The sequence below is a fragment of the Lissotriton helveticus genome, chromosome 8, assembly GCF_964261635.1.
Source record: "Lissotriton helveticus chromosome 8, aLisHel1.1, whole genome shotgun sequence".
NCBI lineage: Eukaryota > Metazoa > Chordata > Amphibia > Caudata > Salamandridae > Lissotriton > Lissotriton helveticus.
This window is the reverse complement of record NC_136069.1, coordinates 732,142,256-732,160,799: the sequence shown is the minus strand read 5'-3', so window position 1 is coordinate 732,160,799 and position 18,544 is coordinate 732,142,256. Positions and strand designations below refer to the sequence as shown.

The following is an 18,544-nucleotide window of genomic DNA, read 5'->3' as shown; positions in this document are numbered from 1 at the left end:
GACGTTCAATGTTGCAGAACTTTATCCGCAAAAAGGTTGAACAGATCAAAACTGATAAAACAGATTCCTCCAGGGTAAATCAGTAACTATCCTGGACCTCCTACTTCTAGTCAAAATCAAAAGACTACATACACATTGTTGTCCAGTAATGGAAAGACTGTTCAAAGCCCTGGCAGCAGTGTCAAAAATATACCCTGGACATTAGTTTTGCCCTGCCACTTCCCTTGCTACACAAGACAGACTTGTACGCCTTTTGGAAATCAAAAGGGAGGTGAGCTGATCAAAAACATACCAGAGCTAAAGACCACTGCTAAAATGGTAATTGCATTAAATGAATGTACTGAGAAACCATCAATTTAATATACCCCCACCCTTTCTGTAAGATTTGACCTATTTTCCTTGTGTGAAGACAGCAAACAAAAGGAACAGCAACTAAATATTTTGGGGAGGAGCCACAAGCTGAGCAAAAGCAAGAATGTCAAAATTACTGGCATAGATGTCTAAACAGGATCCGGCAGAAGAAACTGATAAGTTGGTGAAGCCTCTCAACCATCTTAATGTCTGCAACTCTCTCACAGCGGATACCAAGTCTGCTGAAGCCTCCATAAGAGGGTAAAAGAGCAGGCCAGTGCCTGAAATAGCATACGTTCTATCCCTGGCTGTGGATGTACTGAATTAATAGGGAAAGAGAGCTATGTTGGCAAAACCACGGTTAGTCTCAACCATCTCTTGCATGCAATGATCTGGGTCTTACTCTGGTTTGCCCTGAAAGCGACTGAGCTATTCCATGAAGTTAACCTTATTTGAGATAGCATTTAGACCCCATGAACTGATAAGGCCCATTGCTGACAAACCACAATACTAAAGGGGTACTACAGAAATGCTGGAATGAGGAGCCAGGAGAAGAACTAAGCGAATGTACACCATACATGATTTGCTGAGAGAAAAGCACTGCTTACAAATTCTAGAGTCTTGGGCTGAAGCTTGGAAATAGTGAACTACAGGGATAAAAGAAGAGCGGGAAGAACGACCTTGGTCGGTACCAAAATTTTCTAAGCACGGGCTCCTACCTGTATTAGTTGCACAGTTATGAATGTTGGCAAAGCGGAAGAATGTTTTTGAGGAGTAGGTCTTCGCTCTGACTTGGCAGCATTCTCCCCACTCACCCCCACCAACCACCATCTACATCCAACAGGAATAAGAATACCGGAGGATTAAGACTCAGGAACCGACCTACATTAGCATCCACAGGAGGAGACTAGTTCTACTACCCAGTGCACCCCGCCAGCTACAAGACACAAAAGTAATTCCTTAGTACTAGGGAGGGAGGAGAAGTCTAATTTCTGTGGCATCATTCTAACACTACCGAATCCAAGAGAGGCATGCTCTCTCCAACAAATGACCAGTGACCACAAACCCAAATAGGAAGATAAACTAGACACTATGGTGCAATGGAGTCTGAAGAGTAGAGGAGGGGGCCTGTGACAATCTAATCAAGGGGAACAAGCTTTTTGACTCTTCTTTTCAGGCGCTAGTCACCTGGTAAGTGTGGGTCACCTCCATGTTAGTGGGATTAGTTAAGCCTTTTTATACATTACCTTACTACCTGAAGAGGGGATCAATACTGTGATGTTCCAGAGCAAACGTACATCCTCTTGCTGCTGCTTATATCACTAAATTGAGTCTTGATGGTGCCTGTTGTCAGAGCGGACACCAAAGAAAAATGTAGAGCAGAGGTCATGCAGATGTGCATTTTACATGTATATTTTGCTATTATGAGGTGCTTCTGACTGCGGCACTCCTATGATGACCTCAATTACTTAGAGGCAGTCTTATCAGTATGAATCCAAACCTTACAACATAATATGGTTCATAGGTTTCTTTGCTATGTTCATTCAAAGGGCTTACAACATTTCTAAATATTTCGAAACTGTCAGTACATACCTCTGCAGAATAAGAATGAATCCTCAAATCCATAGTGTATGAAACACTACTGACAGCTCATGCATATAGCGATAAATTGGGATAAGACCCATTTATTAATAAATCTGTGAAAGATATTCACCAAATGAAGTTTGGAGTTTATACTTCATACCGATAACGAGAACACTAAAGATCGTCCCCCGCTCCACTCTCCCAAGTTAAGAGCAGAACATCAAGGATATAGGATCCTACTAGTCTTTAATCCAAAATGATCGAATGAAAAATCAAGTAGGACGACTTTTTCCATGCGTGCATACTGCCATTGAAAGCAAAGTTATTTATACAAATGGAATTATCTTGACACCAACAGCTGAACTGTCCAAAGTTATTTATACAAATGGAATTATCTTGACACCAACAGCTGAACTGTCCAACACAGCAGGAAATGCAACATTTAGGTAACCCTGAATTATGTTACCCCTTTTACATGGGATGTGAAACTCTTCTTTTGCACTTTTCTTCTAAATAGTCTTGGCGTTTAATGACACAATGCATGATAACTAACACGAGCGGAGAATTAATAGTTTATACTGTTTAGGGGACTAAAAATTAAACAAAGCAGGATCCCAATTTGGAGAATTGCTGCTAGATGACCAAAAGAAACGCATCCACACTTCTAAACTTTCATTTTTTTAAAGATTTTCTGCCACAAGGTTAGAGGATGACCAATTTTCAGTAGATCAAATTATTTCACTTCTGTAACTGATGAATGGGAAAAGGTTATCATTGTTTTGTGCAAATGTCATAGCAGGACTTAAGAGCGGAGAAGACTTCAGAATGGCAAAGCTAAAGATAAAAGCAATTAACACATTCGGACGTCAAAGCGAGGTCGATACGACAGTGTGTTTAAAATGTCTTAGGTGGGATGACCAAGAAGTACGTGTCTACAAGGTGCGGAAGACTGGTTGGAGGAAAATAAACCCCAAAACTTAGCATTAGGTCTCTAGACAAAGTGGGTAGCCCTCTTACTAGATATAACTGATTTACTGAATAGAATACGCACAACCCATACATTCCAGTCCATTAACTAAATAATAGTGGTGAAATACGGGTTGTACCAGCTTTGGCCAATAAATCTGAACCTGAAACTTCATCCCCCCCTCCCAACCAGTGCCACAAGGTACTACTCAGGACATGCCAACATGCACTACTAGATCCTAGCTAAATGAACTTAACTCTGCACTAAACATCTGCCACAGGATGAAATCTCATTGCCGTTGGTTTTAGCCAGAAGAAAAATGACTTCAGATCCAAAAAGTATGACACAAATGTAAAACTGCATTAAACAAATAACCATCTGAGGAACTTCACACGTTAACATGAAGCATTTCAAAACCATTAACTAAGTCAAACCAAAGCTCGAACAAGCTGACAAAAGCACCAACCATAAGGTTGAATGAGAACGTCTAGGAGAAGTCATCCAGATAACTGGGTACTTGATTTCTTTGATAAATACTTCAAAACTGGTTAGAAGCAAAAAACAGAAAGATTAAAACCTAATGCAGTACAAGAATAAACCGTGGGCCCGCTGGGGGGGTGGAAATACAGGATAACCCCCTAGCAAAAAAAATTACGACCGAAAGGATTTCATGAACAGTTAATAGTTGAAACTGGTTTCAATCTCTAAAGAAAGAAAGAAAGAAAAAACTCAACATGGCTGTTAAGCCAAACACTTAAAGACAGGTGTCACAATCAAATAAAGCAACACATTTTCTAAGGAAACTCCAAAATGATTGCCATTGGCTTGCACACATCACAAAAATATAGTAAAAAGAAAGCATCCCACACACAAATTAAAAATATTCTGCTCTTTTAAGGAAGTCAGAAGACAACTATTAACTGGTGCGAGGGAACAGAAGACTTAGCCACTAGAAACATCTTTCAAATGCAGGAAGCTTTCCAAGCAAACCAGTACCAACTGCCTAGACATCTATTAGCAGACCAATTCCTCTAAAAGTGCATGAATTAACTCGTCCCTTTATGCCAACAAAGCCACCAATAACTACCTGTGCAGTCGCTCAAAGGTTTGCAGAGGTAGTAAGCCAGAGTCGTCAACTACCACAGACCACAAAAAAGTAAAACACCAACAAAAGATGAAAATTAAGCATGCAGCAAAACCATCAATTCAAGCTGCATGCATATTCACATCTATATACCACTTCCTGGCCATCTGGCACATCTCTCCAAAAAGCCATTTACTGTAAATTACAATCAGAAACAATAGCCAAAACTGATAGGAGGAAGTCAAGTGGATGAAATTTACAACAACAAAAAATAAAAAAAAGAGAAATGCTGAGAATAATGCTAACATTGTACACTACATGTACAACATGCACATTATGCCTTTTGACACGAGTGAAACCATGAGGGACAATGCATATGCAGCACCAACCTCACCTTATATCCAGTAATCAGTGGATAATTGGTAGATAAAACATAAAAAGCCTTTTGTGCAGTCAGTTATACAAAGAAAAAAAAACAGTACTGTGCTCATACACATGAAAAAAAGTGATGCTCATAGGTTCACATGCATCACACCAGAGTGACAGCAGGACTGGCCTGCATCTATGGGTGTAGGATAGCATCCAAAAGCAACCAGAGCTTTGTAAAGCACTCCGATACCAGATTCGGGTCATGTTCGCGCTATATAAATCTTAGTAAAAAAAAATTTTAAAGAGCATATGTACTGAACACTATACATCATTCTACAAAGTGCGGCAGTATCGATGCGGTTTTGACTGGGAAACTTTATGCAGAAACAAAATGCATATGCCTACTGGAAGTAAAAAAGAAACCACCATATCAGCAAGGATTAATACATTTAGTAGAACAGAAAAGGTAGTCGGTAACAAGATGCTGGGCATGGAGACTGTAAAGACAATACAACTGAGAACAAGAAGCATGGAAAAGAACAGCTTTTCCCACAACAGTTATTGCGAGTGGTTCAAGGGGAAGTTGGTGGCATGTGAGGCAGTGAGTTGCAGGGGAAGATTGAAGACCAAACGAGAATTGAAAATGTAAGTGCTATTTTGAAGAAGTTGGGTTGCCAAAATGTGGACATTTAGCAGCAATTGGACCAAAAAAAAGATCACTACCCTGCCCCACTTAAGTACCACTTAGCTGTGCCTATTCTTTCTTGGACTCCTACCCGGCAGAACAACGGGCAATATGATAAACAGAACCAAACTTTTGAAGTCTTACAGTTATACTACAGTTGGTTTTTTTTTGCTAAACACCTTTTTTGTTTCTACTACAGTGTACAAAGAAATTTTTTCTGCTTCTAAAACGTTGCAGCTATCAAATGGAGTCTGCTACACTCTAATAAATTTCCATGTAGGAGGGGTGGGAGAGGCAGTTGAAAATGACTAAAATTATAGAACGTCCCCAGAAATATCCCAGTTACATTAGCGGGCAGATTCTGTGTAATGCTATTACTGTTCATTTTAACTTCTGTTTTGGTCAATCATAATGGCAACTTACTCGATTTGCGCTCCATGCGTCACAAGAGCACTTATGCATTCCATACTACCAGACCGGGCTGCTTTATGTATAGGCGATTCACCTACATAGTCCTGAAATGACAAACAACAGTTTTTGTCAAGCACAAATCCCACCCCTCCCTCCCCAAAATAGACTATTTTTTTTTTAAACAACGCCCAATAGCAAAAAATTTAATTCCTTACACCACACACACTAAAAGTGTTCCTGAAATCACTAGTTTGATTGTGAAAAACAGAAATGGAAGGAGTTAGCCAGAACTTAATTTAACTATTATCCTCCAAGTTTTCGTTCTACATTTGAATGCACGTCTTTTTTCATCCAGGACACAGCCCTCAACTCGAACTAACCCTTTCAGCATAACAACCTCACATGCACGAAAAGCAACATGCCCCATTCACACTGCAGCGAACATGGCTTTTAATCATCAAAGCACCTTACTGTTAATGGCTTCAATTGGCTTTAACAACTTTTGTGGCCAGGAGACACCGCCGAACTGTGAATCGGTCATTTAAATAATGCATTACGACAACAGTGCTTTTCACCTCGTAGGATTAGCCTCAACAAGTATAGAAACCGATGGAAACGCGTGAAAAGTCCATAACTCGTCTCTAATCGGGACGTTTTAAAGCACCCAGTCTGCTACTCGTTCCTCAACAGACTCCACAGTAAGTGAAAATTACATAGACTGGGAAGAGACCTGGATGTTTACTATAACACACAAATTAATCCCACCGCCATACACAAGACCCAGGTAATCAACCTACCACTGCAACCATTTACCAAGTATTGCAATTATTTAAAATCAATCATGTAATAACCAACCACTTCTTGCACCAAAGGAAAACTGGATATTCCCATTCCGACAGAAAAGACTTTAATTATTTGGTCACACCATGCAATAAAGTTAACAATATGCACCATTAACGGTAACAGTAAACCTAACTGCATTCTTCAGAGAAATTCTGGTAAAAAAGAACAGAATTACATATATAATGTCTGGTACCGTTCGAGAACGCCAGGCAACATTTTACTGTGCCTGATATCTACACCTACATGTTTTAAAATCTCAAGAATTCCCTTAAAATGGAGTATACTGAAGCATATCAACTAAAGACGACAACATTAAAATGGAGTTATCTCTGACCACTGCAATAATCACGAGGAGCAGACCTGGCCATAATTCAAGGTTTTTATTTTTATCTCACAACTTCATCTCTGGCGTGGCTCTAGTACAGGGGGCCTTTGAGTACAGTTTACCCACAGTGTTCAACTAGTGAATAATTTTCATCCACCAAGCATAGGGATCTATTAATGCCCACCATAAAGCCAAATCGTTACCTCTTATACCAACACAGACGTAACTGGACAAGATCTTCACTACAGGAAGTAGCATTCTGTCTTTCTAAAACAGCCATACCCATGGCCTGTATGTAGTACTGCACTGCCACAAACTTCCAGGTGATATGGGTTTAAGCCAGACTTTAAATTCCGTGTAACCTTTTATGAGCTGGCCTTAAAATACACTACAGATTGTGCATTATTACGGGTATCCCACTTATTACTACCAGTGCTTCAGGAAGAAGACTTCATGCGTTCGAGATCCAATCACGGCCAGCACATGTAACTCGGCCGCAGAAATAGGCATGCATTTTACCTGTATATTAACATTAGCGCCTGATTGAATCAACCAGATCAGGCATTGGGGGTGTCCTCCAAAAGCTGCAATGTGGACAGGAGTCTGAGCAAATCGTGTTGTACTGGTGTTGACACTGGATCCAGCTCTTACCAACTGCATTAAACACTCCAACTTCAAAATGCAAAACAGAGAAACAAATTAGAGAATGGAAAAAAACATCATTCAAAACGTTTTACAGTATGGTCGCAAACCCCATTCTCTGCACCCTTTCATGAGAAGAACATTATAAAGACACCGTACTAGACTTGTGCCACCGAATGCTCCTCAGTGCATTAAACTACTGAGAATGGCCGGAAGCCAGCCACCTCCTTTGTACCATGTAAAGTGAGCCTCCCTTGACACTGCAGGGGTAGGGCAGGCAGATATAGGCACAAGAATCATTAATGTATGAGGCATACAAGACTCGCAAGCAACCAATCAGATTGCTTTTGACCTTAAAAAGAAACAAGCACTGGCAAAGCTAATAAGTCTCGCTTATGCAAGAGCTATTCGCTTTGCCAGTGTGTTTTAGCCAATACAGTACACCAGTGTGGCTGCTGTTCAGCATGCCTAAAACCTAGTGGCGCAGAGGAGAGCCGCGTAGAGCGTCAGAGTGGAATGGCGAAGATGGGAGTAGAAGGTTGTAGAGTGGAGTGGCAGAGAGTGTTGTGTATTTGAGTGGCATAGTGTGGAGTTGCGCAGAGTGGCATACAGTGGAGTGGCATGGCGTAGAGTGGACTGGTGTAGAGTGCATTGGCGTAGCGTGTTGCAGAGTATAGTGGGGTACAGTGCAGTGGCATTTAATCCCGCAGTGTACAATGCAGGGTTGTAGAATGTAGTGGCGTAGATTAGTGTACTGCATAGTAGAGTAACGCGCCGCAGAGTAGAAGAGCGCAAAGTGAAAAGGCATAGAGTGGTGCAATGTAGTGGTTTAGAGTTGAGTGATGCAGAGGGCAGTGGCATGGAGTGGCTTTGAGGCCAGAGTTGAGTGGCAGATTGCAGTGGCGCTGAATTAAGCAATGTACAGGGCGGCGTCATGGAATGCAGTGTCGTAGACGAGTGGTGCGTAGTAGAGTACAGGGGCATGGAGTGATGCAAAGCGCTGTGGCATGGTGTAGAGGAGTGGTGCAGAAAATAATGCATTTGTGTGGAGTGTTGCGGATAACAGAGTGGAGTATTCATGGTATGGTAACACATTGCCATTACAGACTACACATTTTCAACTAAAATGACCATTACATTTGCGCACACATAGTTTTAGTAATAAAACTATGCAGTGCACAGACGAAAACATGTGGCAATTGCATCACCTAGAGTAATGTGTTTTTAATCATATTAAAGTATTTATTTCCAATGCGCTTCAGAAAAAAAATATATATGCTTCATTTGTGTTCCCAATTTTGATCTATTCTGAGATACTTACAGTTCATTTAAAAGCAGTCATGTGCCAGAAAAAGACTCTTTCCTACCCCAGTATCCAGCACGATCATCACATAAATCCTCTCACTTTGAAGTCAGAGAAAGAAAAGTAAACAAAAGCCGTAGGAAGACAACGCCTTACATTTGGCCTCAGTCTTTGAATGCACAACAAATGTGACGAGATTTATAGGCCTGTTTACAGAGAGGGAGAACTCGGAAGGATACTGTAAATAGGATAACAGGAAGGTACAAACTCAAGCTGGACAGCCTAAAACAAATAAAGCCACGAAATGGAAAGCTAAATAATGTGAGTTACCAACCACAAAGCAAATGGCAATAAACAGGCCGAATGCATTCCTAGGTCAGCTTTCTGAATGGGACCAAAATGTATTTAGCAAACCAAACAGTTGCGCAGTCTGGTAGGTCACGACCTAAAAATATAGACTCCAACGGAGGACTGAATTTTAAGTGCAGCCAGATTACGCAACACATTTACACTATTCTACTGGAATCAGATAAAGTTTGTTCAGAAATAGTGTTTTTGTAACACAAACAATAAAAATAAAGTCGAAAAGGGGCTGTTGCTTGATCAGCATTTGCAATATTGGGATGATTCATAACAAAAGACAGCCTGTGAAAAGAGTGCCTCTTGACATGGCTAGCCCCACTTTTTTGCCTGGAAAATGTGTTTTCGAAAATTAGGTGTTTTCGAATTAAAGTACACAGGGTCCCTGCCAACCAAGTTCCCTGTGTCAGTGCTCCTTCCCTAAAACTACACCATGATTTGCACAACTTCAGACCCCCATGTAAGTCCCTAGTAAATGGTACCCTGGTACCTAGGGCATGGGGACTGTAGAGGGTCCCCCAGGCGTCCCTCCCCAGAGCCACACTGCTACTGCAGCCCGCATGCCTTGGTGCAGACAAAAACAACAAAGTCGACGCAGCACACTGCCTGAGTGCCATGTCAAGGCAGCACTGCCTAAAGTATAGGTAAGACACCTCTCTAGCAGGCCTTATAAGCCCCAAGGCAGGATGCACTATCCCCCAGGTGTGGGCATATCTGCATGAGATATGCCATTACAAAATTAAGACCAGACTTAAATATTTTAAGTGCCAGGGAAGCCATAGAGAGTACATGGGCTGGAAACTCAACAACTCTAGTTCCCCAGCACCTTGATGGCTTAACTAAACTCAGAAGTGTTTGGTACCAAAGACTCCTCTTAATTAAACCCACACTGATGGCAGTGTTGGATTTATTAAAACATGTACCCAGAGGGCACCTCAGAGGTGCCCCCTGAAAACCTACCAACCCTAGTGTAGTATTTCACTGGCTTTAGGAAGCCTGCCACCACCAGACATGTTTCTGGACCTCTGGGTAGAGAGCCCCTGCTCTCGGAGGACAGAAGCAAAACCCATGCTAGGAGGGGCGGGTCACACCTTATCCCTCAGGAGGAGCACAGTGCTCGAGAGGGAAGCTTCAAAGGCCTTTGTAATGCAACCCCAGCCTCAGCTGTAGCAGCAGACGTCAGCCTCCAGTTCAAACCTCCACTCTTGGAGGGAGAACAGAGGGGGAAAACCTTCATGAGAAAAAGAGGTGTGCTCCACCCTTCGCCAACTCCACCCCTCAGGTGCTGGAGGAGAAGTGAAGAACATTTTTCAGTGCCCACCATCTTAAAGATGGTGGGACTTATCCAATCCTTACTAGGGCTATGCCTCCCTCCCAATGGAATGGTGCAAAATAGTATGTGTACACATCCCAGGTAAGGAACCCATTTGTCCCTCTACCTGTTAGGCCCCTAAATATAGTGTTTCTGTGCCCCCCCCGGACACTGAAATTAGATTCCTGATGACCTGCAAAGCCCAGACATCGAAGAGCTGCACAAAAAAAGAATGAAGAAGGACCAGTGACTGACTATGCCAGCCCTGCCGGCCTGTCTGCTGCTATTTGCCCTTATTATAAAAGTCGACTTGTCCTACAGCCCAGCGACCTCCAAAATCCTGGGAGGATTGCCTACCTTCAACAAAGACTCAATCTCCTGTGGACAGCGACCTGTCCAGAAAAACCAAACTCTAAATAAAAATTAACTGTGCCCTGAGGAATCGCAAAACCGCCTCTGCATCCACCTCTGTACCAAACACCCAATACCTGTGCCCAAGCAGCCCTTCTGTCCTGCGCAGGTTCCCCAGCGATTCAAAGCCACATTCCACCATGGGCTTAGCCCTTCCGGACGCCCTACAGCCTCAATACGAAGACTCCCCCTGAACCTGACCTGTCCGGTGTGCTGTTCCGATGCCAAAGGACAACCCTGCACCTGAAGCCCCTGGGCTTTGGGGGGCTTGACCAACGGTGCCTCTACGTCCCCTAGTATTAAAATTTTCCAGGGCAGCTGTGAGTTTCCTTCGACCATCTTCCTAATCCGAGCCTGCAGCCTTTCTCCAAAACCGATATCCTCCATTGATTTACACTGCCAACCGACGCTGTGTTAGCACTCTGCACCCGTCTGCCCTTATGCTGCTGGGGGTGTAAGTTTGGTGGTGCCTTGCCCCCTGCGCTTACCTTAACTCTAGGATATCGACCCCTAACATCACTTTACTAACTCGTGAGCAGTGCATCCTCAAAACACGCCCATTCTTCCATTCGTTAACATTGGCCTCCCCTGTGCCGCAGTCCTGGTACTAATTTGAACCCTCACTAGCGTTGATCTGACAGTTGTGTGCTTATCTTCAACAAGCACTGGCGTTGCCAATAGGTCTCGCAGTAGGAAAGTTGGAGCTATTACAATTGCAAATAACCATGCCTTTTATTTTTGTTTTCATTTTAAAAACATAAAGGGCTTTGTCATTTACAAAAGCTCCAACTTTCCTACTGCGAGACCTATTGGCAACGCCAGTGCTTGTTTATTCTTGACCACTCCGTGTCATGTCTGCTAGGCCGCTCACACACTCCGCACCATACCTCTGTAAATCTGCATTTACAATGGATAAGCACCAACATGGCAATTGTCAGACTTTCTCTGGGCTCTTCTACACTACTGTCACAAACCTAGGTGGCATAATGCTTTGCAGTATACAAAGAACAGCAAGCATTGCAAATTACAAAAGTCTGGCTCGTATCTTAAAATGCCTCTTCAGTCACTGTTGTACTCCGCATACATGCACTCTGTCACTCCTTTTGGCACTTATGCATCAAACCACTGATTTATTCTTGAATTCCCTCAGTCACTCATCCATTGCTGGGGCGGTTATTAAATTGTTCCTTGTAATATTAGCTGAGATCCTATTAACAGCATGAGCATAGTTCACACTGACGATTTACATGTATGCATTAGTGGTGCAGCAGGCGCAGTGCCACTAAGACGCATAGGGGTAAGGGGCCTGGCCAACAGTATTTTAAGTAAAGCTAATGTTTTAATGTACATCTTTTTTTGGTGATGTATTTTACGGCTTTTGACGGAGTTTCCTGGGTCCGTTCTCTTTGTAAAATATAGGCAAACATGAAATTTGTATTTATCTTGACGACTACAAAGTAATAGCATTTTCCGTGCATTTAAACGTATGCGAAGGGGGAGTTGTGTATTTACCCCTTACTTCAGCAGTGACTTCCATTTTTTTTTCCGGAGCTTAGCTTCCTGCTGTTAGTTGATTTGCATCTCACAGATGCTGCCAGGCAACAGATTACAATCTTTACGACGCAGCTTAAAGCACTAAAGTATCCTGTTCTTGTTTCGTTTCCAACTGGTGAAAACATGTGATGTTTCACACACTTGCAGGCTTTCGGTCTGTGTTTTTTGTCTGAACTAAATGGATAGCTTAGCCCAGTTACAAAATGAACGTACGCAAATTTGTTTATTTAAATTGTTTAAAGCTTATAGCGTAAAACATATTGTTTTTTCTGAACACAAAACTGCTTTTTTTCTTTCTTTACACGTTTAAACAAGCACTGGTCTGAGAAGAGCCCGTGAGTTGTGAGCATGTATTGGCAACATTACCGGAACTTACAAGCCTTGCAATTCACGAGCTGTGTTAGAATGTGTGAGCGGGGTCTATAAAGGGGGATATTATTTAACTCTCTCACTCAGTGTCACAGCGCCCAGAGGTGTTGGTAGCTCACTCGGCGCAGACCCTGAGACAGCGAGGCCTCCACCCTCACAAGTACCTTCGGAGACGGGTAGTGCAGCACCTCATAGTTCAAAAGGCATTTAAACCATGCTCCTAAAAAACAAGGTGTTTAATGCCGGTAACCTTCGACTTTCTTAAAATGTTACGCCTAAATCCAGTTGCGCATTCTAACCCTAAGAAGTTGCTTTGAAAATGAGTACATTTGCTCAACAATAACACAAAAGTTAGATAAAAGAGCCAGTCCTTTTTGTGATAACTGCACACTCGGCCAAATGTAGTGTGCAAGCAGTCCGAGAGTGCCTTCGCCGCCCCGCAGTTGGGAAGGGAGCGCTATATGAATCTTGCCGATGTGTCCTTTGCGATTAATCACTTGCATGCCTGGTATCAAATTGGGGCGGATAATTCACAAAATAATTCAGACCATGACCGCGCACCTCAGCCCGCAATGCTCAATTGTATGACGGTATTTTGCTGCAAGAAATGAAGGCAGGAACCACGCACATAATCTGTTCATTTTTCTCCCGGGGTCGTGCACATGCTTCCTTGACAGATTTGTGTTGCTGATGGAAATGAGTAGAGGTATCTGGGTGTTTCTAATAGCGCTACAACAGATGGCTAAACAGATACCATTTTAAACGACAAAAAAAGTAAACCAGACACGAGGGCGACAGAGCGAGTTTAAATAGCATCAGGGTGGGTAGGGACTGGGAGACAGAAGGAGGTGGGGGCAGGATGAAGGGTTAAGGGGTAGGGAGAGACGGCACAGGCTGGGCAGGCTTAACAAGACGGAGGGAAGAGAGGGGAGGGGGGAGGAGAAAGGCGACACTGCGGGCAGGGGCAGGCAGGATGACTCAGGGGAGGGGGCGGAGCAGGGCAGAGCGGCATGTGGGTGTGAAGAACCGGGCCTTTGAAGTGAAGCTAAGCTTCACTTCAAAGGTGTCGGAGGAATGCGGGCGGCTGTGCACGCGCTTTTAAGCTCAATGCACATGCGCATTGAGCTTAAAAGTCACGGGCACTGCAAGGAATCGCCACGATTCCTTGCAAGTTAGATAAAGTCTGGATGAGCCCCTATAGTCTCGCTTGCTCGATGCGCATGCGCATCGACAGGCGAGACCTAAAAATGACATTCTTGTTTTCTTACCATAGGTTAACATTAGTGGAGAGGATTAGCCTAACGGCTAGGGCGGTCAATCTCAAATCTGGGGATTCGGGTTCAAGTCTCTGCAGTGATGCTCAAAATCCCATGATTCTGGGCAAATCACTAAGGGCCCGATGTAGGACACCAAATACCGGTCGGTAACGGCCGATTTCGGCCGTTACCGACCGGTATTTGGTGTTTGAGATGTAGGGGGCCTAAAATTTACCGATTCGGTAATTTTACCGATTCGGTAAATCTAGATGTAGGTGGCACTGAAAATAGTGTCACATGCCCTTAAGAATTTGTTATTTACCACGAAATTCTATTGTGTGGTAAATAACTAATTCCTGTGTACATGCACATCTGTGCATGTACACCTGTGCCATGTGACACATGTGTGCCACATGGCACACAAGCCAGAATCAGGGGTGCAACAGGGTGTCAAAGTGACACCCTGTCCCTCTTGACAATTGGTAATTACCTAATTATTTCCTACATCTTATTTACCTATTCTAGAATACCGAATCGGTAAAATTCGGTATTCTAGAGTCAGTAATTAGGATTTACCTACATCGGGCCATTAATCTCCCTGTGTCTAACAAAAACAAATGTGTTCTTGCGTAAGCAACTGGTGATCATGTAAAGCAATCTGATACCAGTTACCTTTGGGACAGGTTTGCGCTATATAAAACTATGTGGGGAAGAAAAACATGGATGAAATGAAAAATTTGCGTCTTAAGTGTTTGCTGTTTTAAAGTGAAAAGTATTCTTCTTGAACACGTAAAAAAATGTTGTGGGGGGTATGAGAGTGAGTTTTATGTAGCGTGAACTAGACCCGAAGGGGTCATAATACTTTACATAAGCACCAGTTGTGTTACGGACGAGCACACATTGTTTTGTTAGGCATCTTGGTCTTAAAATAAACCTTGAAAACAGCTAATTGTGTAAAAAATTGGTGATCTCATCTTTGCGTTGTGTGTCATTTATTGGTCACTGTGTGCATAACAAATATCTTACACTCCTCTGTGCTAGCCTATGGCTGCTAGATCACACTACCACAAATAAACACTTTGGATTTACATTGAGTCCTGTGCACTTCTGGGGGGGGAAAAATCGCTGGACCCTCTACACGAGGGTATATCACAAAGTGCCAGCTTCCTAAATAGTCCCTTGATTCAAAAGCTATGAGATAGTTGGTCTCCCTCAGACTACATTTAGTCTGTCTTAATGCTAAATCCAAACAAAGTAAAAAATATATGTACACAGTGGGCTGTAAATAATAGTTTGCTTTACACTACTAAAGCTCATTTTCTTTGCTCCAGTTACAAGTTGGCCTGAGTCCAATATCTGGGGAAGAGGATACTTGGCTTTAAATCAGGAACTGATGCAGCTAAGCAGTCCAGTAGGAGATACGTGACTAAGAGGAAGGCTTGGCTTCTGGAAAACATCAGTGTCACTATTTATACGCCAATAAATAATGTACCAAGTATGCATAAAGAAAAACCATCTGTGCAGTAAGCAGCTGGGAACCAAGGCGGCTGAGCACTGGGAAAAATACCGACTAGGACTGGTGACACAAGTAGGGACAATGCCAAAACGAATGTACTCAAAAACAAAACCAGCGGCCAGCCTGTAAAGACAGAACCTCGGGAAAACTACACTAACTTTGTTTCGGCCCAGTTAAAAGTGACACTAAATTGTTACTTGCGCTACAAGATAATTTTTCCCCCTGTTCATTTCGAATAGACCAGAGTAAAGGTAGAGCTTACAAAACGTAAGTAAACAAATAACTTCTGGGCTTTGCTTACACAGATTATTAAATTGAAGCATGTTATATTATGGTACCAGTAAGTGTGTAGTGACTGGTACCATGTGTGTGGCATTATGGTACCAGTAAGTGTGTAGTGACTGGTACCATGTGTGTGGCATTGTAGCCCTTACAAAGTCTGGGCATCTTTCCTGCTCGGCTCTGAATACTGTATCAAAGGGATTTGACTAAAGTGTTTAAGGGAAAATGCATTTGAATGAATGAATACTCTTTTCCAGCGCATGGCTACCCTGAGGCATCCCAGCGCTGTTAGACCATAGGACTGGTTGAAGACAATCAGTGGAACAGAAGTGTCTTCAGACGCTTCCTAAAGGCGAGATGGTTACTTTCAAGCCTGATGTTATCTGGGAGATTGTTCCAGCACTTGGCTACTAGAAAAGAGAGCTGGCGACCACCCATTCGGGCTCGCTTCAGCCTTGGTACCACCAGTAAATCATTTATGCGTTGGGCCACGTGAAAAACCAAACAAAAAACATCCTCAACAAAAACAAGCTGGATACAGCAATTCACGAGACTCTGGAACGTGCTGACAGCGGCAGCTATAATGCGAAGTAGAACAAATATATATGTTTCTCTGTAGGAGTTATTCTGCATGCCTAATTGCCCAATCATAATCCAAAAACAACTGGTTTGCAAAAGTGTTTATTAACTATTCTTTAAGGCATAACCGTGTACAGTGTTTTCATTCATGAAATATAGATTCCCTCAAAAGGAACGTCAGAATGAGCTCGAGTTCTTTACGAGCATATCTTCCTTTTTTTGTAAAAATGGGTGACTTCCGACTGTGACCTGTTGAACCCGAGATAAACGGCAAGCGCCTCACCTAACACCCGAGGCAATATTTCACAAACCAATCATTAAAGTTTTGACGTTCAGATCCTTAAACTAAATCTGAAATGAAAACGGATGCTACGGTCTGTACCGCTTTCACCAAGATTTAAACAAAGTCTTATTTTGAAAAAATATCGGACGCAACAATTAACTCACGAAGAGAAGTCGCGACAGGGTTAAAAATCTGTTACAGTTCATAAAATAATTTCAGTTTCAGTGACTGCACGAACGGAGATAACTCGCAATCGGCAGTTACACCGTGTAAAACAAACTAGAAGTTACTGTGGAAGAACAGCAGTTTGTAGGATACGCCTTGCTTTGGTGTATGAGGGTGTCGTATCTCACCCGAAAGAATAAAACAAACATTCAAGGCGGGAGAAAACCACTGGCAAACTCTAGCCGTCAACATCTGCCCGCGAAAAATGAATATTTTATCTGTGGAAAACTCCGCCCCCCTGCACTCGTTCGAAAATGGTGCGGCCCATCCCAGCCATGCTCAGAAAGACACACAAGGAACGTTCCATTGGAGAGAGAAGAGGGGAGGAATTCAAAATGAGGCGACTGAGCAATTAAACTAAATACCCTAACCAACTATTATATGTGCGTGATGTGCCCTTTCCCGGGAAGGGGTTACACCCCACCAAACCCAATGGTCCAGGGCACACAGCAGTACTTTCACTCGCTGGCGCCACAATAAAGAAGAAACGCGCCCCCGCCTTTGCCCGGTACCTTGCCGAAATGCGCGGCCCAGTGTATCGGGGTCCAGCCGTAGAAGGAGTCCTCCGCAGCCAGGTCGGCGGCGCCATTGGGGGCGCGCGGCGGCTGCAATAGGGAGCACAACTCGCGGAGGTCGCCGTCCCTGCAGGCGCGGTGGAGCGGGAATCGGCTGCTCAGCACCTCCTCGCTGGAAAAGCCGGCGTCGAAGCAGAGCTGGCCTGACATAGCTCTAGCAAGGCCCGTAGGTTCTGGTAGCAGGTGGGGAAGGGTGCAGTGAGGCGTTATTTTCCACTCTACCCTCCAGCTGTAACCAGCACAGTCTTCTCCGACAGCCGGGACAAAGAAAATGATAGGCCAGGCCTCCTTGCCCGCAGACGCAAGACGCTCCGCCTCCTCCTGGCAGTCAGTTAAACAAAAGCCCAGAGGAAGATCGCAAAGCGCGGCCTGGAACCAAGGAAAAGACGTACCTCTGCCCTTCTGTCATGCAACTCGCGCACAACCTTTTACCTCAACTCCACGACCTCTGTCGAATTCGGGTGGGTCCGACCAGCTAAGTGGAAAAAGAAAAACGCACGCGATGAAGACAAACATACAAAATCAGGAAGTGACCTCCCTACATTTCACTACAGTGAGAGAAGACACTCCGTTTTTTTTGTATACGTGACGTCTTTAGGTTTTTGGTACACGTTAAGGAAAATACGATGTTAGCTCTTTTGGGAACTCCAACTTGAAATTGTTTTCCTTTTGCCTGCGTTGTTTTGATTCTATGGCCTGCTATTGTTCGCCAGGAAGTTCTTTAGTCATTGTAAAATGTGTCATATTTATTCTTACTTTTGCTTGTACACTCTGTTCATGCTATTCTTGTTTGTTCTATTCCTGCAACAGTTCTCTCATGTAACGTAACTGGTTCTATTGTACAGTGCTCTGACACCTTCGGGTAATGTCCCCGCTTTATAAAAATGCATAAAATAAAATAAAAAATCCAAGCTCATCTTGCCTACTAAACAATTACTTGCTCTGAACTCAAAATTCTAACGAATGTTCTTCCGCTTTTTTTCTTGCTAACTTATACCTTGCACACATGTTTGCCACGCAATTTATGAATTAAATAGCTTTTTTGCGTTCTCTGCATGGCCTCCTCTGGGACGATGTGTGGTGCTACCGTGTATACAGTATTCTATAAATTCTGTTTTTCACTTTGGGTCCAGGAAGTGTAAATGAGAAAAAATAAGCAAAATGTAACTCACAGGCTTTATTCTCGAAAATCAATAAATTGAGGGCGCAAATGATGAGCTGGTGTATTTCAAGATAAGCAACATGTGGAGGAAGCAGA

At 43.2% G+C, this 18,544-nt stretch overlaps 1 protein-coding gene across 2 annotated transcripts in view; it reads right to left on the bottom strand.

Moving 5' to 3' along the window:
• ANKRD10 (ankyrin repeat domain 10) overlaps positions 1 to 18,165 on the bottom strand; it is a 118,438-nt gene extending 100,273 nt beyond the window's left edge. The window contains exons 1-3 of one of the 2 annotated variants that reach the window (XM_078657532.1): positions 17,224 to 18,165; positions 7,139 to 7,291; positions 5,464 to 5,555 (exon numbers count right to left, since the gene is read on the bottom strand). In XM_078657532.1, coding sequence (XP_078513658.1) covers positions 5,464 to 5,555; positions 7,139 to 7,291; positions 17,224 to 17,436 — 458 coding nt within the window. In that variant the 5' untranslated portion in view covers positions 17,437 to 18,165. The remainder of the gene's footprint in view (positions 1 to 5,463; positions 5,556 to 7,138; positions 7,292 to 17,223) is intronic. The other variant, XM_078657533.1, reaches the window with a different exon arrangement.
• Positions 18,166 to 18,544: the final 379 nt, after the last annotated feature.